The 22,661-nt window shown below is 39.0% G+C and overlaps 4 protein-coding genes across 4 annotated transcripts; 3 read left to right on the forward strand and 1 right to left on the reverse strand.

Moving 5' to 3' along the window:
• Positions 1-1,262: 1,262 nt before the first annotated feature.
• On the forward strand, positions 1,263-3,774 carry LOC115751721 (disease resistance protein RUN1-like). Its single transcript, XM_030689685.2, has 2 exons — positions 1,263-1,807; positions 2,652-3,774. Exons 1-2 carry the CDS (start codon positions 1,290-1,292, stop codon positions 3,400-3,402), a joined length of 1,269 nt encoding a protein of 422 aa, XP_030545545.1. The 5' UTR covers positions 1,263-1,289; the 3' UTR covers positions 3,403-3,774.
• LOC115751698 (disease resistance protein RPV1-like) lies at positions 3,546-7,837 on the forward strand. Its single transcript, XM_030689661.2, has 3 exons — positions 3,546-3,761; positions 5,837-6,121; positions 6,215-7,837. The coding sequence occupies exons 1-3, from the start codon at positions 3,546-3,548 to the stop codon at positions 7,835-7,837; spliced, it is 2,124 nt and encodes a 707-aa protein (XP_030545521.2).
• A 4,177-nt stretch (positions 7,838-12,014) lies between these two features.
• Positions 12,015-14,432, forward strand: LOC115751720 (cytochrome P450 72A397-like). The gene is made up of 5 exons (XM_030689684.2): positions 12,015-12,340; positions 12,498-12,718; positions 12,927-13,171; positions 13,315-13,675; positions 13,839-14,432. Exons 1-5 carry the CDS (start codon positions 12,064-12,066, stop codon positions 14,280-14,282), a joined length of 1,548 nt encoding a protein of 515 aa, XP_030545544.1. The 5' UTR covers positions 12,015-12,063; the 3' UTR covers positions 14,283-14,432.
• A 3,097-nt stretch (positions 14,433-17,529) lies between these two features.
• LOC115729624 (transcription factor MYB4-like) lies at positions 17,530-18,807 on the reverse strand. Its single transcript, XM_030689688.2, has 3 exons — positions 18,428-18,807; positions 18,170-18,299; positions 17,530-18,060 (listed from the first exon to the last, which is right to left on the reverse strand). The coding sequence occupies exons 1-3, from the start codon at positions 18,567-18,569 to the stop codon at positions 17,736-17,738; spliced, it is 597 nt and encodes a 198-aa protein (XP_030545548.1). The 5' UTR covers positions 18,570-18,807; the 3' UTR covers positions 17,530-17,735.
• Between the last annotated feature and the right edge of the window lie 3,854 nt (positions 18,808-22,661).

Below are 22,661 nucleotides of genomic sequence, written 5' to 3' on the forward strand. Positions count from 1 at the left end.
CGAATTTTTGGTAGACAAAAAATTAATTTGTAGTAAATTTGTCAGAAGTGTATACCAATTTAAGATTTTTAATGGTATTAACCCCTTCAATTAAATGTGGTAGTGGGAATTTTTGTGACACAAAACTAGTTGGCAGTGAATTGACACATGAGTACCAATTTAAGAATTTCTTTTTTACGCAAACTAGTTTGTTGTAAATATGGCCAAATATACTAGTTTGGAAATTTTTGTGGTAATAGCCCAAATGAAAATACAAGAGTTGCAATGAAAGTAATCGTGCCTCGTAAGTTGCCCCATAATTTTGTTTTAATCGATTAGTTGTCCATATTAACACATATGTCATGGTTGACATAACTTTTAATTCATTTCCTCTTATGTGCGTCGTTAAATGAGAAATCTTTTGAATGATTCTTGGCAATCGGTTCTTTAAGAAATCGATTTGAAGCAAAAGGTTTGAGGTGAAAGCACTCTACGTGAAGCAATGGATTTCTTACGGGAGAATTACAAATAAGTTACAAACTTATTGTATTTGTATCAATTCAATCTTAAATCTTTCAATTTTACCAACTCCTAAACATTTTCACGTTTTGCTAATTGAGTATATCCTCACGTGAATATTTTTAAATTTTATATAAATTTTTTATTTTTTCTTTCTTATTCTGTTTTTTTTCCTACCAAGTCCGGCAAGGGTCGCTGGCTGATCCTCATCCAGATGGCCAGTAGGTGAGGGCCGTGACCATCACCGAAGCTGGCAAGGGCTTGACAGCCCTCAACAAGCCTGAACGAGCCACGACCCCCGCCTAGCTTGGAAGACAAAAAAAGGAAAAGAAAGAAAATAAAGGAATAAATTTTTTTAGAAGTTCATGAATAAATTATAAAATTAAAAGGTTTAGTTTTTTATTTTATTTTTTTCCGTTCAAACTTGGCGTGCAACAATTGAAAAGTGGAAAGGTCGGGGGAGGACGGCGCAGTGATTTTTGACCCTTTGTCATCATTGAATGTCTGGCAATTTCTTTGTACTGTTTTTTTTTTTTTATAATAGACTCCTTTGACATGGAATTATTAGCACGTGACGCCAGTGTGGAATCGATGAAAGAGAGAACAACGCGTTTGTTGATCTGTACCTTGTGTTTCCAACTTCATCAAGAATCTTTCAATTTTAAATGAATACAACTTGCCTGTTAATAAAGAAGACAAGGCAATTTATCAATCCTTACAAGTAGCAGAAAAGCTTCTTTCGTTATTCATCAATCCTTCATCTTCCCTTTCCACTTTCCCCTGAGATTGCCATGGACAACGCATCTGCTTCTTCGTTCCAGCGTCCCATACCCACTGGACGAGGCAACGATTCACACCACGTATTCTTGAGCTTTAGAGGCCCAGATACCCGCAGGAAATTCACCGATCACCTCTTCCATGGTCTAGCTAACGCAGGAACCATACCTATTTCTGTGTTCAAGGACGATAAGAGCATCCCAATTGGTGAGGAATTTGCTTCGCAGATTTTTGGCGCCATCTCACGGTCTAAGATTTCGATCCCCATCATCTCCAAAAATTATGCTACGAGCAAATGGTGCCTCTGGGAGCTCGTTCGTATGATGGACCGCAGGAAGAGCACGTCACACATAGTGTTGCCCATTTTTTATGAAGTGAAACCATCGGATGTGCGGTATCTAAAAGGAGAGTTTGGGGACGCCTACCATTTGAGTAAGAAGGATTATGGAGAGAAAGATATCCGTGAATTCGAACAAGCGCTTAGAGATGTGAGTTACTTACAAGTATGGGATTCTGAGAAAATTGCTAGCGGGTACTTCTCTTCCACCTGAACTTTATTTTCTGTTTGTTTGTTTAGTACGTTTTCTTATTGAATCAAAACTGACGGCAACAAACACTGATACTTCCCCAGAAGTCCCCTGAAAACTAGACGAATAACTCCGAAAACCAAGGTATCCCGTAGCTCCAAGAATTTTACAATTGCCTCCAATGCAGGGCAAAACACTAAAGAAACGACCACCCCTCCTGTCAATAGTATCAATTAGCAGTATGTCTACGAATTTGACCCCCAAAAGAAAAAAAACTAAAAGCAAAATATGCCTACAAAGAGTCCAATGCTTGTCTTCCAAAGCTTGATCCTGACCAAATAAGATGGACCTCCTATTGCCAGTTGGGGTTGGCTCAGTTGATGAGGATCGGACACTTCGGATTGACCATGTCTACATTCCTTTCCAGCCGCTAGTAAACCCTCATTGGTAGGTGATTTGTACGTCAGCTGTATGTTCTTAAAGTAGGCTGATGGGATGCCTTAGCCTTCGAGTGGGTAACCTTCCATCCGCCGAAAGGAAAGGAAAATCGGCCTCGTATCCTTCAACTAGCAGCAGCCTTAAGCCTTATAACGATCATTTATACTTCTAAGCACTCTTCATAATTGAGGTGCCCCACCTTATTTTACGTGAACAAGATCTGTCCTTCAGCAGCAAGGGAAGGGGGAAAAAAAATGAAATTCTGCCACACCATCATCCTCCATGGTTATTCGTGAAACTAAAACATCTTGCTTGTTAATAGGCCCCAAATCATCCTCCACATATATGTGGGTGTATTTTGATGGGATTAAGTATTGCCACGAAGTTATCATGAGTTTTGTTTTTTGACAGGCGTGAAGGAGAATTAGTGCAAAAAGTTGTCGACATTGTTCTAGGCGAGTTGCGAAATTATTTTCAGCTTGATGTTACTGAGGAGGTGGTAGGAATTGATGATCAAGTTAAAAAAATTAAGAATTGGGCAGACTCTCCTGCCACTCATGCTCGAATGATTGGAATCTATGGCATGGGCGGGCTCGGAAAAACTACTCTTGCCAAGGCCATCTACAACGAGCTGTCCAAGGACTTTGTGGATTGCAGTTACATTCCAGATATTCGAGATACAGTTCACCACAATGGTATTCATTTTGTGCAAAATCAACTGATTAAGGACATATTGCCAAATGAACGTGAAGTTTCGAATGTTGATCGTGGAATTAATTTGATAAAATCTAGATTCCAATGCAAAAAGGTTCTCATTCTTTTGGATGACATAGATGTAGGGGCAAAAGGAGGGAAACAACTGCAAGCTTTGGCTAGAGAACGTGACTGGTTTATGGCAGGTAGTATAATCATTGTTACAACTAGATATCAAGATGTTCTTGATCAATCTAAATTCACGGTCGACTACAAGTATCCAATGAATACATTGGATGAGGTCCATTCTGTGCTTTTATTTAACAAACATGCATTTCGTATGAGCTGTTCTCTGAGGTACTTTGAAGAAACCTCTCGTGAAATCATAACCACCATGGGTGGGCTACCCTTGGCTCTTGTGGTTGTAGGCTCATATTTGTTTGGAAAAAAAATCCTAAAGTATGGATAGATACGCTGAAACAATTGAAAGAACAACCACATGAAGATGTACGAGGGAGTTTGATGATAAGTTATGAGGCATTAAAGCCTAGACATAAGGAGATTTTTCTCGATATTGCTTGTTTTTTTATTGGAAAAAAGAGCAAATTTGCAATGTACATGTGGGACGACTGCGGGTTTTATCCAAGCGAAGGAATTGAAGAGTTGAAGTTGAGGTGCTTAATAAAAAGAGGAAATGATGGCAAGTTAAAGATGCATGATCAATTGAGGGATCTAGGAAGGAGCATTGTTGCTCAAGGACAACCGCCGGAGAGACGTAGCAGATTATGGGTCTATGAGGAAGCCTTCAAAGTACTAATGGAAAAGAAGGTAACATATGGCACTCCTTTTTCTTCCCTTCTCTCTCATATTCCTGTATATTTAATTTGATCTATTCAAATCATTTATCTAGAATGAGCAGAGGCTCCTATTTTTAAGAAAGAATCTAAGCATCCATTCATGTCCACCATAGACTAATTGTGACAACTCATTGAAATATAAATATTCCAAGGATGAAATAGTTACATACTTACATGTGCTTGCTTGATAGTTAGATCGAACGCATTGAGGTGCTCCTATGATTTAGGAATCACAGCTTGATTTAGAAAAATCAATCACAGCTTTTTCTTTTTTTTTTTTGTGGTGCTCCATCTCTTTCCATTCTTCATTCCTCTCAATAGATACGAAAGCAAAAATCGCCTTAAGGATTGCATTACGAAAATCGTCCTGTTTTTTGTAAGGTTGTATCCCGTTGTCCTTGTTCGTGTCCAGGATTAGGTTAGAAGGATGAACGTATTTTGCTTTCTTTGTTTCTTTCATTGCCATTGTCTTTTCCTCTTCTCTTTTCTTAATAAACATTTCTTTCCTCTCCAAGTTATTTTATATTATTTACTGTTTGTGCCAAAAACCGCTAGACAAAGCTGACTGTTTAGAGGAAATGCCGTGCTTATTATTCTATCGTGTACATCAGTTGCATATAATTTTCACCATGAAGCCAATTTTTTTTAACTAGTTTATCTTTTACTTGAACAGTCGATCTTCTCCACCAAAAGAAAAAAAATATGTCGATCTTCATGATATTTTACCATGTTATATTGTCCGTTTAGGGAGGCTAAGAGATGTTGGGCAAAGAAAAACGCTTTATGTTGTTGATTTGATTTGAAATAGTTCGTTCGCATGATTCAGTGTCACACTCTTTTGTTGATTCAATTGCTGTTTTTTTTTTTAACATTAGCAAAAAGATCACAGGATCTGGGTGTTTGACAAATGAAATAAGTCGAATACGTTTGAACAGAGACAAATGTTAAAATATGCTAATTCATTTACCAAAAATTTAAATCATTGTAAGATGTGACAGATCTAAATAATTTTGGAAAACGAAATATGTAGCGGACTAACTTCCAATTATCTCGACTATCGTAGTTATGATTTTGTCTATTTCATAATATTTCCTATTTCTACAATTCATTTGGGCAAAGCATATGCACGTTCCGTGCAAACTTTTGATGAAATTTTGAGGTATGAAATCCCCTTTCAATATATTAGAGATTTTGAGATGAATGTACAAGTGAAAATAATGAATCATCACGTGAGATGATGACTATCAGCAACATTTATGGATTTGTCCTGCAAACAAATTAAGAAAAGCTATACCACCGCAGGTTTTTCACTAGTTAAAATATAAAGGGGAAAATTCCAAATAGGTACCATCATTTCCTTGAATAAAGGCCTGAAGTGCCTTTATTATTTTAAAGAAGGGACTAACTGTGGGCATATTGTGGTCGATTTTTTCCCCTTTTTTTAATCTATCTTTTCATTTTTTTCTTCCCCTCTTCTCTCCCCGGATCATTGGCACAAGTTGCCGAACTCGGGCGAGGTCGCCCTCGCCGGCGTTGGGCAAGGGCCGGAGAAGGGAGAGGAAAAAGAAAAATAGGAATAAAAAATAAAAAATTAAAGGAAGAAAATGCCGTTCGGCTAAGCCCATCTTTGAAACAAAATGGCACTTCAAGCCCTAAATTAGAAACAAGATCCACTTTAGACCATTGTTCGAGAAAATGATACACTTTAGGCCCTTATTTGAATTTTCCCTATATAAAGTATAGATAACGACAAAAGAAATGAGTCGAACAATGAAAGTGAACTAACGAAAAAAAAAAAAAAAAATAGTTTGATCAAAATGGAAAAAAAAAAAAGAATTCGCATAAATAACTTGTATTTTGGCAGTCCAGCATATTCTTAGTATTTTCAAGAAACTATAGGAAAAAATTTAAAAAAATAACAAAAATTATAATTGTATTAATTCAGTGCAGAATTTTAGTTGTGCCAGTTGAGTCCAAGATCTAAAATAACCGAAACGGAAGATTAAAAGCCGATCTAGAAACTCACATGGTTGATTTGACATACAGGGAACTCAACGGGTCGAGGGAATTTCTCTCGACGAATCGGAGCCGCTCCAGGAATACACAAGCGAACAGTTCAAAAACTTCCAGAGCTTGAGGTTCCTTCAATTGGGGTGGGCAGCTTTAAGTGGAGACTTTAACCAACTGTTTTCACAATTAAGATGGCTTCGGTGGTCTGGCATTGACGCTGAGTCTTTTTCGGCAACCAATTTGCATTTGCCAAATTTGTTGGTGCTGCAATTGCTATGGAGTAATGTGACAGAGCATTGGGGAGGATGGAGTTCATTCATGGTAAAATGGAAAAAAGACAGCCTACGCAATTTTTACGTTTGTTCTGTTTTGTTGATCAACTCGTTTTTTGACGGCTTATTCTTCTTTGTATAGGTGGCAAAGCGGTTGAAAGTTCTCAACCTTGAATATTGTGGACATTTAAGATGTACCCCTGATCTCTCGGCTTTCACAGAGTTGGAGATTCTTATCTTAAGTAGCTGTCCCAAGCTGGAGCAAATCCACCCTTCTATTGGCAAAGTCAAGAGCCTCGTTTGGTTAGACTTGAGTGATTGTGCCAGACTCAAGGAGCTACCAGAGGAAGTGAGCGGATTACAAGAACTAAGAAAACTTCTTTTAGACAATTCTGGTATTACGAAAATTCCAACGTCAATCGGTTCGCTAAGCAAGCTAAAGAAACTGAGTGCCAGGCATTGTTCATCATTAAGAGAAGTCCCTGGCTCAATTTGGAATTTACACAATTTGCGGCATTTGCACTTTGATTATTCCGCGATTGAAGAGTTCGGAAGCTTGAAAAAGTCTCGTCTCTCAGCTATCCCAAAGTCGAAGTACAGTGATGAATTGGAGCAAATCCACCCCTCTATTGGCAAATTCACGAGCCTCATTTCCTTGGACTTGCGTTACTGTAAAAGTCTCAAGGAGCTACCGGAAGAAGTGGGCGAATTAGGAGAACTAAAAGAACTTCTTTTAGACGACTCTGGTATTACGAAAATTCCAACATCAATTGGTTCTTTGAAGAATCTAGAGAAACTGAGTGCCCACGGTTGTTCGTCATTGAGAGAAATCCCTAGCACAATTGGGAATTTGCAGAGTTTGCAACATCTGGACCTTGGTCGTTCTGTGATCGAAAGGCTACCCACTTCTATTGGAAGGTTGAAGAAACTGCGGATGCTGAGACTCCGATTGTGTAATCGTCTGACAGGGGAAATTCCAAGTGAAATCGGTGACTTGTCTTCGCTCAAGATTCTCGACTTCCGTAGAACATCTATAACTTACCTGCCAAAAAGCATCCAGAATCTTTCTTCTCTCCAACACCTTAACCTATCAGCCTGTAACGATCTCCAGTCACTGCCGGAGCTACCTTCCAACTTAACATATTTGACGGCCTCTGGTCGGAGTCCCAAGTTGCCACAGCTTTCTTGCCTGATCCACCTAGAACAACTCCATCTTCATGAATGCTTTGAAGTGAAAGACCTCCCGGTGCTTCCGTCAAAACTCTTGAAACTTTCTCTTGTCACGTGCCCCAAGCTTAGTAAATGTCAGCTTGATGGACAGCTTGATGGACTCAAGAATTTGGAAGAGTTGTCGATAGAAAGATGCCGTTCCATAGAAAGATTGGACCTTTCACAGTTAGATCGTCTGAAACGATTACGCGTGAAGAGTTGCCATTTTCTAGTTGAGATTCAGGGCCACGATAATTTGGAGTTGTTGGAGGAGATATCTGTAATGGGCTGCAAGTCCATTCAAAGGCTGATCCTTCCAAAATTACAGCGTTTGAAGCACTTAAGGGCTATCGATTGCAAAAATCTAGTTGAAATTCGAGGTCTTGGTATGGCACAGCTCTTGGAGACGTTGGATATCCAAAATTGCGGGTCCATCAAAAGATTACCCGACTTATCATGCTTTGCAACCCTGGAAGTGTTGGATATATCAGGGTGCAAATCCCTGGAAGAACTACCAAACCTGTCGAAATTTGAAAATCTCAGAATTATAAGATAAGGTATTTGCTTGGTGTTTCAAAGATTCCTAGGGTTGGGGAATCAAGATCTCTAATATGCATAGATATCAAAGGATGTGAATGAATGGAGACTTTGTTGGATTTGTCGGGATGTGAGAAGTTACAATCTCTAGTGGCATGAGACTGCCAGAAACTTACTCAGCTTCGGGGACTTGAAAAGGTGCGACTCATCAGCTATCATTTATTCTTCTGAGATTCATGACGTAATTTTGATCACTAGCTTCACTTGACAAGAAGGTTTTCCTTGGCAGGATTCTGTACCTTCCTAAATTCCTCCTCTTGCATGAATGAAGGAGTGGGGGAGTTGGTCGTAGAAGCCATTGGTTATCTAGTGAGATCCTTCATCCTTGAGCGACGAGCTTGCGCGAATGGAGTAAAACTTTTCCCGAAGCTATACCTTATTTCAGAATGATTTGCTCCTCACAGGGTATCTATTTGTCTGATTTTGGAAACTTCAGATTTATAGCGAGTTTTTGCAGGCTGCAAATAAATTAGAGCCTTGCGAGGCAAGGAATGTCAAAATCAACATAGGTAGAAAAGAATTGCTTATGGATTTACAGTTCCCCCCTCGGTAAACCGAGGATTTGAATTTTTCATGTACAGTCTGATCATCTTCTGCTACTCAATACACTAACCGCGCCCACAATCCACTTTCTCTGTGTCTGAAATCAATATTTTCTTCGAAAAATTCCTTGTCTAATTTGAATTCCTGTGTGAGTCCCTTTGCATGTCAAATTTGGCTATGGCAGATGTCCTGTTCAGAACGAACACCTTTCGATTTTGCATGGTGATCGAAAACCCTGTCAAATTTCTTATTATTCCCTTGATGTTCCTCTTGAACCTTCCAAAACGGGCATGAATTGGCGGTAAGTTTGAGAATCTGAGCTGAAATAAAAATGAAGGTTCTAGGTTTTCCTGGTTGGTGAATAAAATTTAATAAAAAAAGAGTAGTACTTTTGGCTAGTCTGTCATGTATGATTGTGGACCATCTTTTTATAACCAGTAGTCAAACTAATTTTTGAAATATTTTCAAGCACGGTAAACTGGTGCTGCTTTTGTGACAGGCTGGTTGATCCATGTAATGATCAAGGCATACTTTTGAACTTCGGTTCAATGAGCTGTCTATGACCTTTTCATTGGACCTCTAGAAATTTGCAAAGTATTTTGCATCCTGTTTGATCCTATTGTCGTCACAGAATAGTTTTATGACATGATTGATCTGGTCTGGCTAACTTGGCTGAGGAACTTCAATTTCATACCAGAGACCGATAAAAATGAAGAAAGAGGGATTTTGCAGAGGAAGCACCAGCAACAGCTGAGGGCTTATCTTGCGCGCCAACCTTGAAGAGGCTCGTGGGCCAACTCGAGTGCCCTGAGGAAGTTTCGATGCTTGTCAAGATCCAAATGCTTGATATGGTCTCGACAGCACTCACCACAATGATCGTGAATGTAATTTCAAATGAATCTGCTTTCTGTATGCTCGTTAGGTCCTACCTCTGTTAATCAAATACGTATGTGATAAGTATTCTACATGTCACCCTAATGCAGAGCTGTTTGATGCGGTAGCGTTCTAATAGCGTCAATCCCAAAACTCAATGAAGCTCTGCAGAGGGAGGTATGAATTGCCAGTCGTAGAAATCAGTGTAAAAGGATGCATGATGACAATCTCCTCCGTTCTATCAGTTTATTACTGTGATGATATCTGTTCTGTAGTTTAGGCACTTCAGCTTTTCAGCATTATCTTATTAACATCAGTTACTGTTCCCATACTCAAACAAGGAAAGTGTTGCTAATTGCTCACTTCTCCTAAGTCTGTTGTTTCATGAAACTCTGTCAATTGAGGTCCAACTGTGAATTAATTAGATATACGATCCCAATGGTGTTCATCCTGGACTCAATTAAACTCGAACTTCAATATAATTTACTATTTTCTCATTCTCATAGAGTTAATTCAATTAGTCATTTCTTGAGAACAAGATATTGTTAGAGGTTATATTCATCATTGCCTTAATATTTCAGAGATTTCAGTTGAAATTTTCTCATCCGTAATGTTAATTTTACTGCTTAATACTAAGAGTTTCCTCTAATTAAGCTCATTAAACTTGAATGCATTTGATGAGTAAAAATTACTTTTATTATAATATGTTACCAAGAGATTTTCCTATATACTTTTACTTCTCTTGACAAAGCTCTTATAACTTTGTTTCGAAAAGAAAAGAATAATTTCGTGTATTTAATAAGCAAAAGTCAATTTTAGTATGATGTAATAGATTAGATGTCATATTGGCCTCTTTCGTGAATTATATAAGCTTTTTAAATCGTCGTACTGATAAAGAAGCTGCATAGTTATAGTGGGGAGAGCATTATCTATGGTTAATGGCCAAAATAGAGAGATCGGAATCAAATATGATATACGTATTCAAATTTACGGGTAGAACTAAGTATATATTGGCTATTGCTCTTACTTTTTACTAGCATTTTCGTATGAGCAATGCTAGAAATAAAGAGGTTGATATCAAATACATGGCATGCATATTTTTTGGGCTAAAGTATACTAGAAGTGTCAAAACTTGTATACGACGCTCACTTTAATGCTAAAACTTTCAAAACGATCACTTAAGTGCCAACTCTTTTAAAAAACGATCACTTAAATGCCTACTTTTTCTAAAAACGATCATTTTAGTGCCAACTTCAATTTGAGCCGACGTGGCTTGTCAAAAATCTGAACACATACTATTTTTTATTAATATTTGAGCTGGCGTATCTCGGTGGAGTTGACACTAAAATGATCGTTTTTTAAAAAAATTAACACTTAAATGATAGTTTAAAAAAAAATTGCACTAAAGTGATCGTTTTGAAAGTTTTGACACTGAAGTGAACACCGTACACAAGTTTTGGCATTTGTAATATACTTAAGCCTATTTTTTGTAACTCAACCTTAGTACTTAGTAGTAGCTAGAGGGATCCAAACCATCATCTCTCTCCATATATAGTGATATAAATAGAAGATACCATCTTATGTGATTCGGATAGGATTGGGCCAGTGGCCTCTCTCAATTGTATGGTCTTTCCCGATTAGGCCCGCCCAATCTCAAATTTGTATACATATTTTGAAGAATTCTTATATATGATATTTCGGGCGTAGCCCATTACCATCATCAATAAGGTGAAGTGAGCGAAGTGAGCGAAGAAGGCGGTTCGCTGTGTTTTGAATTTTTTACCCTTTTCGATGTTATTAATAGAAAAATGCAGATCTCGTACATTCGCCGCGCTAATGGAAGAAAGATAAAAATATATCACTTTGCAATAGTCGGTACCCTTCATAAAATACTCTTATTTCATCATAAATCAATAATCAACACGTTTACGATGGATCGCGATTCCTGAAAATATCGTACATTGCCCTACTTTTATTGATTTCTTGGAGAGCAAGGCACTTAAGAGCACCCATGGCCACCTAGAAAGAATGGTGGATCATTGAACTCTTGGAAAGCAAGGCATAAGACAAAAGCGCACCAAATTTCTGTCACCTTACCACATTTGTCCAAACATAGTCAACTTCAAAGCAACCAGGCATGACCCGACCCATGTGTGTGCCTTGATGCCCAAGGAAATAAGAAAAATTTTCAAAAATCATACCAAATTACACCGTCCACCTATTTTTATTATGAAAGTGCTCTTTTGTGGGGACCCCAATATCAATAATTACATGTTGCAATTTGCCCTTGTATTGGCAGCACTTGAAGTGTCAACCACTATGCAGATTACCAGTAAGTATCACAGCCACACGTTCTTCTTTTAGTCAATGAAGTTGATAAGAGACTATTTCTAATAACGTATTCAAGATATTGTCCATTTTATCCGGTTTAATTTGATGCCAAGTCTCACGGTTTTATTATCTAGCATTCACGTATGCATATTCTTAGTATCATAAATGTAATTAAAGAGCCTTCGCCCATTTGATATTCAATTCGATTTATTCATACTCCCTTTACCATTCTAGAAACCCATTAGGAGCCGCTTCTTTTTTGGTTGTTTTTGCCCCGACGGTTAGTCCTCACACCAAAAAAAAAAAAAAATTGGTGGACATAACTCTCATATTATGCTTCCCACACCTATAAATATATTAGACTTTGTGCTCATTTCCTTCGAGCTGATCAATCCCACAAGGTCTGAAACAGAGCATAGAAATTGAGTGAGGGCAAAAATGCAGAACTACTTCTTCAGCTCTTTGGCGCTCTCTTTGGCTTCTTTGTTCATGTATTGTGTGGGGAGAGTTTACCATGTTTATTGGCATAGACCCAAGACCCTCGAGGAGTACTTGAGAAAGCAAGGCCTCCAGGGCACTTCCTACAGTCCCTTCCATGATGAGCTGAAGCAGATGGCGAAGTCCACCGAAGAAGCCCGGCTTGAGCCGGCGAGTCTTGATCATCGAATCGTGCAGCGCGTGATGCCGTTACTTCAGCAAATGGTCCACAAGTATGGTAAGCAAAAGAGAGGCGAAACTGCACTTTGCCATTGTCTACTTTTCGCCTAATAAAAGCGAATCTAGGTGTACAAAGTCTTGTCCAAGATCATGGTTCTGTGATTGAATTTGCATAAACCTTTAGCGTACATTCTAAAACATGGGAAACTAAGCAGGTAAAGTGTGTTTGAGTTGGATTGAAACAAGGCCAAGGCTGATAGTAGCAGACCCAGAGCTCATCAAGGTGGTGCTAGCAGACAAGGATGGCCACTATGTGAAGCCACCTTCCAACCCTCTAATTGATCTCCTACAGCTTGGGGTGTCCACTTTGGAAGGAAAAAAATGGGCCAAACGTAGGAAATTGATCACGCCAGCTTTCCACTTTGCGAAGTTAAAGGTATGCTGATATTTATGCACATATTTTCCATGACCCAGTCCCTAAAATTGACTCTTATTCAGAATTTTTCTGTCCAATTGTTGTGGAAGATGCAAAAAAAAAAAAAAAAATTCTCACAAATCAGTTAGCAATTGAGAGATCAGTAGCTAGGCACCACATGTTAGAATCAAATAGCAAGATAGTTCACTAACAAGATTTTATTCACCAGGGGATGATACCAGCTTTTTCCATGAGCTGTCGAGACCTTAAGGATCGACTCATGGAATTGACCGACTCTCAAGGATCGTGTGAAGTTGATGTTGCGACCGAACTGCAAAACCTCACAGCCGACGTTATCTCCCGTTCCGCCTTCGGGAGCAGCTTTGAAGAAGGCAAGAAGATATTTGAGCTTCAGAAGGAGCAAGCTGTCCTGGTTCTTGAAGCTTATTTTAGCCTATACTTGCCTGGTTTCAGGTGCATTAATAGGATTTCCCATATTTGGATCCAGTTTGTCCGATGCCATTCATATTACTATAATTCATACAAGAGTTTTGTGCAGCCAATGTTAAATGTTAATTTAATTTTGAGCTTCCTCTCTCTCGGAATTTTTAACGCAGCTTGCTACCAACTAAGAAGAACAAGAGAAGATACTATCTGGACCAACAGATTAAGTCGATGATACGCCAAATAATCCGACGGAAAGAGAAGGCGATGCAAAATGGAGAATCATGTACTGATGATTTACTCGGCTTGCTACTGCAATGTAGAGGAGCTGAAAGTGACATGACAATCGAAGATGTCATAGAGGAATGCAAGTTGTTCTACTTTGCCGGTCAAGAGACAACGGCTAACTGGCTCACTTGGACGATGGTCGTCTTATCAATGCACCCAGAGTGGCAAGACAAAGCAAGAGAGGAGGTGTTGCAGGTTTGTGGAGACCGGATTCCCGATATCGACAAGATTAATCACCTAAGAATTGTAAGGTTTTTTTCATTCTCTCTCAATAGTTAGTCACATTTACTAGGCTCCTATTAAGGATCACTCAAAAAGATGCATGGTATATTTTCACTGTGGGAGATTTTCTCAGTAACTGTGGAGTATATACAGATCAGTACAACTGGCTTAAGTGATTCTTTCGCAGGTATCGATGATATTACACGAAGTCATGAGACTATATCCGCCCGTGGCCGCCCTTTACCGACACACTTGTAAAAGTACTACTTTGGGAGGATTGTCGATCCCAGCCGGAGTGGACATCCTACTTCCAACTCTGCTGCTTCATTTCGATCCCAAGCTTTGGGGCAACGATGCAGGTGAATTCAGACCGGAGAGATTTGCCAACGGCGTTTCGAATGCTTCGAAGCATCAGTTGGCATTCTATCCCTTCGGGTGGGGACCCAGAATATGCCTAGGCCAAAACTTCTCAACAATCGAAGCAAAGATGGCCCTAGCAATGATATTGCAGAACTTCAACTTTCAGCTCTCTCCTGCTTATGTCCATGCCCCGTATACGGTCATTACTCTCCAACCACAGCATGGAGCTCCAATGATTCTGCGCCGAGTTCAACCTTCTAGGTCATTGTGAAAGTAAATCACTAAGCTATGTCAAGATTAGTTCTTTCATGTCCCGAGATTCGAGGCCTTTTGAAGCTCAAATCCTTCTTGTTTGTGTCCTGCCCCGAAAGAACATACTTGGTGCAGCAATAAAGAGTCTTGGCTCTACCGATTCAGCTTGCCTCTGGTACACAATTTGACAAAATTTTCAGACATGGCTATATGGTATGTCTTTACTTGGGTAAATGTATCGAATCAAGCTACGGCACAATGTGTAGCGTTTCTCTTCTGCATAAAGATTGTCTTTTTGGCATTCTTTCTCATGCTCACGTGCAAGATTTCTGTAGAAGGGAATATATGCTTTATCAGCTCGTCAGCTATTAGCTCCGAGGGGAAACACTAGTCATTGGAATGGCAAGAACTTGGTCCGGAAAAATCTGTCAAATAATTTTTGTCTAGTACGTGAATTCTGCTTTCTCTCTCTTCTTGTCTTGTTAGGTCCATGTGAAAAATGGCGATGAAGTGTTGTGCCTACGAGACACCAAAGGGAATCTTCTTCTAAGATGGTCACATGTAACATACCATCGAAACCAGTTCATTGATTTTTATTCTGCTTTTATTTCAATTAATTTCTATTTTCTTTCTTTCTAGGATTCTATATTTTGATTCAATTCATAACCTTTAAATCCAAATTCTTCTGGGTCCTTCTAGCTTTCTCTAACCTTTGCCTTTTCTTGCTCCTTCTGGCTTTAGATTTCCGGCAGGTGCTCAGACAACTTCTTCTCAAAGCAAGAGCGCTGCTAATCCTAGATTAACATTTGAGTTTGCAAATAAGTTATTTTTTTTTCTTTTCGTGTTTCTTTGAGGATTTTTGGGAATTATGATTTGGAGAAGAGTTCGTGTACACTGCAATCAAAAGTTGCTCAAAGGAGCTGTAGTTCTGTTGGGTGCTTCACTAGTTGTGCTCATTGTGGCATCATCATCATCATCACGAATGTACCATGACGATTAAGTATCAATACTCACAGAAAACGATCTCGGTGTATCTCTGTTAGTGAAGACTAAATGAACAAAGGTGTTTGATTCTTGATCTAAATATGCAATTGTTGAGCGGTTTCTATTATATTGAAATTTAGACTTGAACTTTCCATAGTGGAAAGGAAAAAAAACCCTATTATCCGGACAGTGGCGCAGTAAGAGATTTTTTCATTGAAAACATGACTTGTAAGGAAAACACAGAAATGAGTGGGAGGCATGAAAAGAAAGAAACAGATGAGGACGGGGTTCGTTGAAGAAGGAGCAGGAGCTGCAGAGAGAGAAAATGATCTTATCCCAATGTTTCTTTTGCTAGGCCCATAGCTAAAAAGAAGAATTAGGCCAAAAATTAGGATACATTCTGAAAAAATAAAGCATCCATCCTAGAGAAGAAAATGAAAGGCTTTGATCAAAATTCTCTGTTACATAATCAAGATGTGTAATTTACTCTTTTTTTTTTTTTTGGTAAAAGTAAGATATATATTGACTTTAACCAAAGCACAACTATACAAGAGCAAAGGGAGCCCGACACTACAAAAGGGGGGTCTTGCACTCGTGATGACACTAGTCAATGTCATTAGGAGTGCAAGAGTGTCGTAGATCCAAGAAAGGGACAAGGGTCCCTAAAGAAAAAGAGAAAGAGGCGGCCACAACATCTCGGTCAAAATACAACCAGAAGAGGGTTATAGGACGACCCTCAAATCAGCAAAAAATAGTCGGATCAATAGCCCAAGTGGCTTGCATTCTTCTGTTCCGAGGCGTGTCCTCAACGTGCTTGAAAGTGAGCGCTTTATCCTTCACTACCTTCTCAAGATGCATCTTAATGGCAGGTAGATAGAGAGTTTGGTTACGGAACAAGATTTGGTTTCTAACCTTCCAAATAATGTGGCAAAGTGCTCCAAAGGAGAATCAAGCTATCTGTTGGTGGAAGCTGCGGCCACCTATATGCTGCATGGCCCAGTGTAGATTATCTTGCCAAGGCATATTATATCACGCAAGGTTTACACTTGGCCGCCCAAAATGAAGCAAGAATGGCTGTGTGGTGGCAGGCAAAGTATAAATGGTCCACACTGTCTGGTCTGCATCGACAAAAGGCACATGCTGCATCTGAAATCCGGTTGTAAGTAAGTAGTACCACTTGAGTAGGTAGTCGGTTCCGCATGGCCAGCCATAAATGGAATGAATGCCTAGGGGCAAGTGAACGATTCCAAATGAAAGCATGCCAATGTACTTGTTGTCCTCTCGGCCTCATGATGCTCCAGGCGGAAGCTATGGAGAACTCACCCGACGAGTGACCAAGCCAAGTAAGGCAATCGGAACGGCTCTGGTCAAGGGGTGGGATCTGCTCGGGCCATGCCTGAATGGTGTCCACAATCTGTGAATAACGACTAGGGGAGGCAAAAACATCAGCAACCGTAGCACTCCGAGGGATGCCTGAACGGTAAATGTCGATGTTAGAAAAAACTTTGTTAAGCGGGCCACGTGGATGCCAAGGATCAAACCAAAAAGAGACATTGCATCCTCTGCCCAAACCGAGATTCTTTCTTCTAACCCCTTTACTGTATCATTTCTGAATCGGTGTCTCTAATAATGAGACTAACTGGCTTTTCCGAATTTGATGATTGCTTTCTGTATCTTCACAACATCTTCTGGGGGAGATTTTTCCCTCTGTTCATGGAAGGAACTGGACGGCCGCAAAAAGTTTGGCCAAGATCTGCAGAAGACTCAGCTAAATTGGTTTTAGGTGATGACAGGTATGATCGCCTGCTTTCGATCATTCGGACTAATCTACTTGATGAAGTGTTGTAGTTCTTTCTTCTTCTCTCTACCCCTGTTGCCGAAGTAAGACTCGCCGGTTCATGCCAAACCTGGACCATCCCATTGGACTCGTGCGAGGTTTACTTGTCTTGATTTGTTACGGTCGAAATCGGCACAAACTAGTGCATGGCTGAGATCATAATTTCATGTCCATCATGGAAACACTATACAATTGTGAAAATAGCACATTGTTCTGACTTTGGTTAGAGATAGACAGCTTCAGCATAAACTAATGCTGGTTCAGTTTACAATTGAGCTAACTTTTTGAGAGACTTTTCTGATACTTTTTTGAGTCTTCAGAGGAAATAACACATGCAAATATGACATGCAGTCATTTTCTAGAGCAGCCTGATAATGTGACTTTTTTTCCTTTTACTTCAAGAAATTTCTGCAAAAATATAAGAAATGATCCATCCTTAGACCTGTTAAACACCACCGACATGTTATCCAAGATTTGCCAAGAGGTATCACCAAAAAATTGACATTCTTGGCAATTGCCCCCTAAATTACTCCAACATCTATGTAAATCCCTGCCTGGAATATACCATTGCATTATGGGGTGGTAGAATCTAAATGCTGGACTTCCCCATCATTGCTTATCATAAATCAGGAAAAGAAAAAACTCCACAGTTTAAGCAAATGAAAACCAACTTTCGTCCATTTCCAGGAATCTGCTCATCCACTCCAAATTCAGAGGACCCTCATTGAAGCTGTCGAGGAATCCATCCCCGGAGAAGTCGGGCTTCATCTCCTCGTCTTTCCTTGATGTCCCTCCGTTGTCGCCCGCCAAGCTATGCATTGCCGCCGTGCTATTCTTCAAGTCTTGAGACTGATCTCGTTCTGGGAATTTACTTTGGTTCTCCTTCTGCTTTATCTTTTTGCTCAAATGAGAGTTCCAGTAGTTCTTGATCTCATTGTCGGTCCGGCCTGGCAGCCTTCCAGCTATTAAGGACCACCTGAAGTAGTTTGCAAAAGAAAGGAAACAAATTGAACTCAGTGAGTCATTGAATTCCAGCCAGAGGATAATCAGCTGCAAGAAGCAATGATTCTGTTGGGAAAGTCCACCTGTTTCCCAGGAGTTTGTGAAGCCTGAGAATCAAGTCCTCTTCTTGGTCTGAGATATTGCCTCTCTTGATATTGGGTCTCAAATAATTCAGCCATCTTAATCTGCAGCTCTTCCCACATCTATTGAGGCCTACACCGGAAACAGAAAAATCCAATTCAAATTCAACATGAGTCCAAATCACCTCAAAAAGCAAACATTATCTAGTGACTACGAATGTAATGGGACACTGCATTAAGCAATGTAACAAAAATATATACCTGCTTTGGCTGCAACTAGCTTCCACCTTCTTGGGCCATGGGTTTCTATCACTCGAGCTAGCTTTTGGTCTTCTTCTGAAGTCCATGCTCCTCTGTTAGCTTCTCTCTTTGAGAACTGACTTCTTGCTGGTGCCACTGGCATGCTTAGTGTGCACAAGCAAACCCCAACTCAAGCACTGAATATGAAGACTTGTGCCTGTGTCTCTGATATAGAGAGAGAGAGAGAGAGAGAGAGAGAGAAGCAGAAGAAGATGAAGAAGAAGAAGAAGAATTGATGATGTGTGATTGTGCGTGCATTGCAGGGTGCAGGGAAATGGGGTCCCCTGTATCTATCTATCCAGCTACCTTTCTTGAGGAACTCCAACTAACCAATTACAGATGAGCTTGGGAGTCTGTGTATGACTGTATGAGGGTTCTGAGCAAGCGATTTTTCTCATTTTCCTTTTCCTTTCTATGCGGTCTGTGATTTGAGAAAAAGGAAGAAAGTAAGGGAGGGAGAATCTTGTACAGACTTGGTCCTCTTTGCTAGAGCTCACATTCCCTTTTTTTTTTTTTTTTTTTGTGTCTTTTGACTGTCTGAGGTTTGCTGCATTATGTAGGTTTCATATGGGGTTTGGCACCCAAATGGGATGAGAGAGAATGTGATAAGATGAGACAGAGAATTGGAAGAGCTAGTCATTCTTTTATGACTGGTCAGGCAAACCTAAAATGCTCCTGCATTCCCTTGGGATACTTGATTGATGGGATGAAACTGGTAAAATTACTCAATCAGTCCTAAACATATCCTGCAGATGCCAACTTAATCCTAAACATTTTAGTTTTGTCAATTTAGTTCTAAATTTGTGCTCGAAATTTCGATATAATCCTCACGGTCAATCTTTGCCAGAAACTATTGATGGTCCAATCATCTTAGTCCGTTCTACGTGTGGCACGCCGCCAAGCCGACGATTTCGGCTGAAATTGATGGAGAAGACTAAATTGAAATTTTGTAACTCGAATTATCAGTAATACTATTTATCTTTTTGACAAAAAAAGGGTAAAATTGAAAAAATTATTATTGAATTGACATTCGTACCATAGGGGTCAGGATGGAATGGATGATTTCCTCAGCTCAAATGGGATTGAAATCAAAGTGTCACTAGCCTTATGTCACAGACCAGAGGTTTCAAGGCACAATGGATCGGAATGCGTCCAGGATGATCGAGCAAGCCTAGAATCTTCTGTGTCTTAGAGCATATGGAAATATACACACGTACTCTAGAGCGTTCTTGTAAATAGTGCGGGTAACTGGTGAATGGGGATATGGAATCTCCACTACTAGAACAAGGAAAACATACAGTTGCAATCAGAGGTCCCACTCCCTAATTTGGATCGCCCCCCTTCATTTGAGTAATGTAAGTCTTCTTAAGATCATCTCTCTTTAAAACACACACTCTCTCTCTAGATTTCTTGTATTGTTGTGTGTAACCTGTCTGAATTTGTCATAAACCAATTTCTTAACTCATATATGACGGGATGAGTTGTTATAACGATTAGTTATGTTCAATAAATGAGTCATAAATGAGTTTAAATAGGCTTATAAACGAGTCATAAAGTGTCGCGTAAATAGATTATAAATAAGTTGATAACTTACTTAGACCCAACCCGTCTTTATGAGTCTCTTCATTCTCTCTCGTCCTCTCTCGATCTCGATCTCGCGCTCACTCACTTCACGTTCTCATCTCAATTTGGATATGAGATTTTTAAGATTGTATTAAATATGAAAGTGTTTTAGGAATATAATTCTGATCATGTATGGGTCACTAAATTTGCATTGCGTAAAAAAAAAAGGTTCAAAAAAGGCTAAATGGGTATATTTGGATCATATCATTTTTTATCCGACTCACCCGTTTGACAAGTTTAATTGTAAGTAAGGAAACGCTACATCAACAATCTCGCGACCCATACGTAGAACAAGAAACCGGAGTAGAAACCACAATTATATGGCGATTAAGTAGTGCTACACTAGCTACTTAACGCAGGTTCAACGCCTATAACTTCTCTCCAAGGTTTACGCTATTTACCTAATTTCTTCCAAAGATATTCCAAATTGGATCGAGAATTCAATGAAATCCACATTAGGTCCTGGAAAATCACATGATCCGATGTATCTTCTCGACTATGTCCGTGTATTCCATCAATCACATCCTTATGCAATGCCACTCGTCCGTACATGAACTTTTACTGGTTAGCAAAATCCAAAGGAATAATCCAAAAATCAGAAGGCATTAGTGCATGTGATGTGTCCCGTTGTTGTTCGCTAAAGATTGGACCCCACCCCCGAAGTGTGATGATGAGATCAAAGAAGCAAAAGAGCAGGGCAATGCAAAAGGACAACGAGAGAGTCAAATTACAGATCAAAATCAGAGTCAAATTCGTCATCGAATCCTGTGAATCTCGAATTATATACATTGTTTTCAGAGATGTGTTCCTCGAATTATATACATCGAGTGATGATGTCTTGCACGTGATATTCTTTTCAGGGTTGAGTTGTCCTAGAAAAAAAAAAGTAATTCAGAGAAGAAAAAAAATAAGAAAAAATATTCACGAAAGATATTAGAGTGAAAAGTTGAGAATACTTACGATAAATACACCACGAAAAATTCAAAATTAGCATACTTATGATAAATTTGCTCTAAGCTAATTTTTTTTATAACAAAAAACTTCAAACTGATGAACTTGTGATGAATTTACTTCAAATTAAATTTTTGATCACCAAAAATCCTAAACTGATCACTTGTGATATATTTACCATCGATTACTTTCGTTATATTAGATAATATCATGAAAGACCCTAAATTGGCACACATGTAATAAAGGAAGGTAAAAACTTCAAATTGGTATACTCGTCAACTATCACGTGTCATTCAACTTGGTAATTTGACGGTAAAATTTAACAGAAACTAACGGGGGGGGTAAATTTATCACAAATGTATCGGTTTGAGATTTTTTATGGTCAATAAATTAATTTTGGGTAAATTCGACACATATATACTATTTTTGAGTTTTTTCATGGTATTAACCATATTCTTTTAGGCCCTACGCGCGTTGTTAGAATCGGACTCGATAGTTACACTCCTTAGATTATACAAAGTTGAGATAAACAGTACATGAGCATATTTATAGGTTTTACCTCATGATTATCTAAAGTAGCAAAATATCAATCGGGATCAATTAAAAGAAATATATTCATATTTCTAACAAAAGATTTATTAAAATTGTCCATGTCAAGATTAGCCGTGTCACATAGGGTAGCCGACTTCTTCGTAGACAATCCTTGATCAAAGTTTGACGGAAGGATCACATCGGCAAATCGATACAATATTCATGACTAAATTGATTAAATTAAAAGATTCAAGATTTTTTTTAATAATATTATATATGTGTGTGTACGCAAATTTCTCTAAGGGCATGGACACAAATTCAACGGCACGATCGTCATTCCTGGGTCACAGAATTCCGTGTCTTGTGATGCTATTTTATCCTGTATTCTTGTCCATAGCCTAAGGGTGCCCAGATTGGGTCAGGGCCTCAGGCTTCATAATTATTACCCTTTCTATATTGCTTTTTGCTTGATAGGTCACTGAAACCCACTTGGGTCTTCTGCCGCTGGTTGGCAGATTGGGGCCCAAATCCTGATCTGGGTGCACAAATCGATAGCCGCGTTCGGTCGTCCGAGAATTTTTTGATTGGATAGAATAAGGGCGGATAGGATAAAGGTCGGATAGAATGAAGATCGATTTGAAATATTATATATTATGTCTGGTAAATCTCCGGATATAATATAGATATAGACACAATTGAATTATCTTGTTTGGGTTGAATTCAATTTTAACATTTCGAAAATATTTGAAAAGCGTGTTCCTAAAAACAATAACTTGTGTTGCTTATAAAAATGAACGAAAAATAATTTAATTACTCACGAAATGTTTAAATATATATTGCCGTCGATAATGAAAATCTTTTCAATTGACCATTATTTCAAGCAACACATAAGAATTTTTTTTTACGAAAATATTTCGCATATGATTTATTTTCCCCAAAACAAACGGAGCCTTTATATTTTCTGAAATCGTGTGGTTCTCACACATTCGGCTCCAAGATGTGGACTGCAAGATTCTCATCATAAGATTCTTCTTTAATTTTCGAAAAAACTTCTTTTTCTTCTTCTACACGATTATATTAAAGAACTCAC

The sequence above is a fragment of the Rhodamnia argentea genome, chromosome 6 (assembly GCF_020921035.1).
Source record: "Rhodamnia argentea isolate NSW1041297 chromosome 6, ASM2092103v1, whole genome shotgun sequence".
In the NCBI taxonomy this organism is placed as follows: Eukaryota; Viridiplantae; Streptophyta; class Magnoliopsida; order Myrtales; family Myrtaceae; genus Rhodamnia; species Rhodamnia argentea.

What these genes read in the sequence shown, in the direction of transcription:
- LOC115729624 (XM_030689688.2), bottom strand. Translation starts at nt 18,569, where the DNA reads ATGCCAGTGGCACCAGCAAGAAGTCAGTTCTCAAAGAGAGAAGCTAAC. An exon ending in GCTAGTTGCAGCCAAAGCAG is followed by an intron (nt 18,300 to 18,427) that starts GTATATATTTTT and finishes TTTCCGGTGTAG; the next exon opens with GCCTCAATAGATGTGGGAAG. An exon ending in CACAAACTCCTGGGAAACAG is followed by an intron (nt 18,061 to 18,169) that starts GTGGACTTTCCC and finishes AAACTACTTCAG; the next exon opens with GTGGTCCTTAATAGCTGGAA.
- LOC115751720 (XM_030689684.2), top strand. Translation starts at nt 12,064, where the DNA reads ATGCAGAACTACTTCTTCAGCTCTTTGGCGCTCTCTTTGGCTTCTTTG. An exon ending in GCAAATGGTCCACAAGTATG is followed by an intron (nt 12,341 to 12,497) that starts GTAAGCAAAAGA and finishes GAAACTAAGCAG; the next exon opens with GTAAAGTGTGTTTGAGTTGG. An exon ending in TCCACTTTGCGAAGTTAAAG is followed by an intron (nt 12,719 to 12,926) that starts GTATGCTGATAT and finishes TTTATTCACCAG; the next exon opens with GGGATGATACCAGCTTTTTC.
- LOC115751698 (XM_030689661.2), top strand. Translation starts at nt 3,546, where the DNA reads ATGTACATGTGGGACGACTGCGGGTTTTATCCAAGCGAAGGAATTGAA. An exon ending in AAGTACTAATGGAAAAGAAG is followed by an intron (nt 3,762 to 5,836) that starts GTAACATATGGC and finishes TTTGACATACAG; the next exon opens with GGAACTCAACGGGTCGAGGG. An exon ending in GAGGATGGAGTTCATTCATG is followed by an intron (nt 6,122 to 6,214) that starts GTAAAATGGAAA and finishes TTCTTTGTATAG; the next exon opens with GTGGCAAAGCGGTTGAAAGT.
- LOC115751721 (XM_030689685.2), top strand. Translation starts at nt 1,290, where the DNA reads ATGGACAACGCATCTGCTTCTTCGTTCCAGCGTCCCATACCCACTGGA. An exon ending in TCTGAGAAAATTGCTAGCGG is followed by an intron (nt 1,808 to 2,651) that starts GTACTTCTCTTC and finishes GTTTTTTGACAG; the next exon opens with GCGTGAAGGAGAATTAGTGC.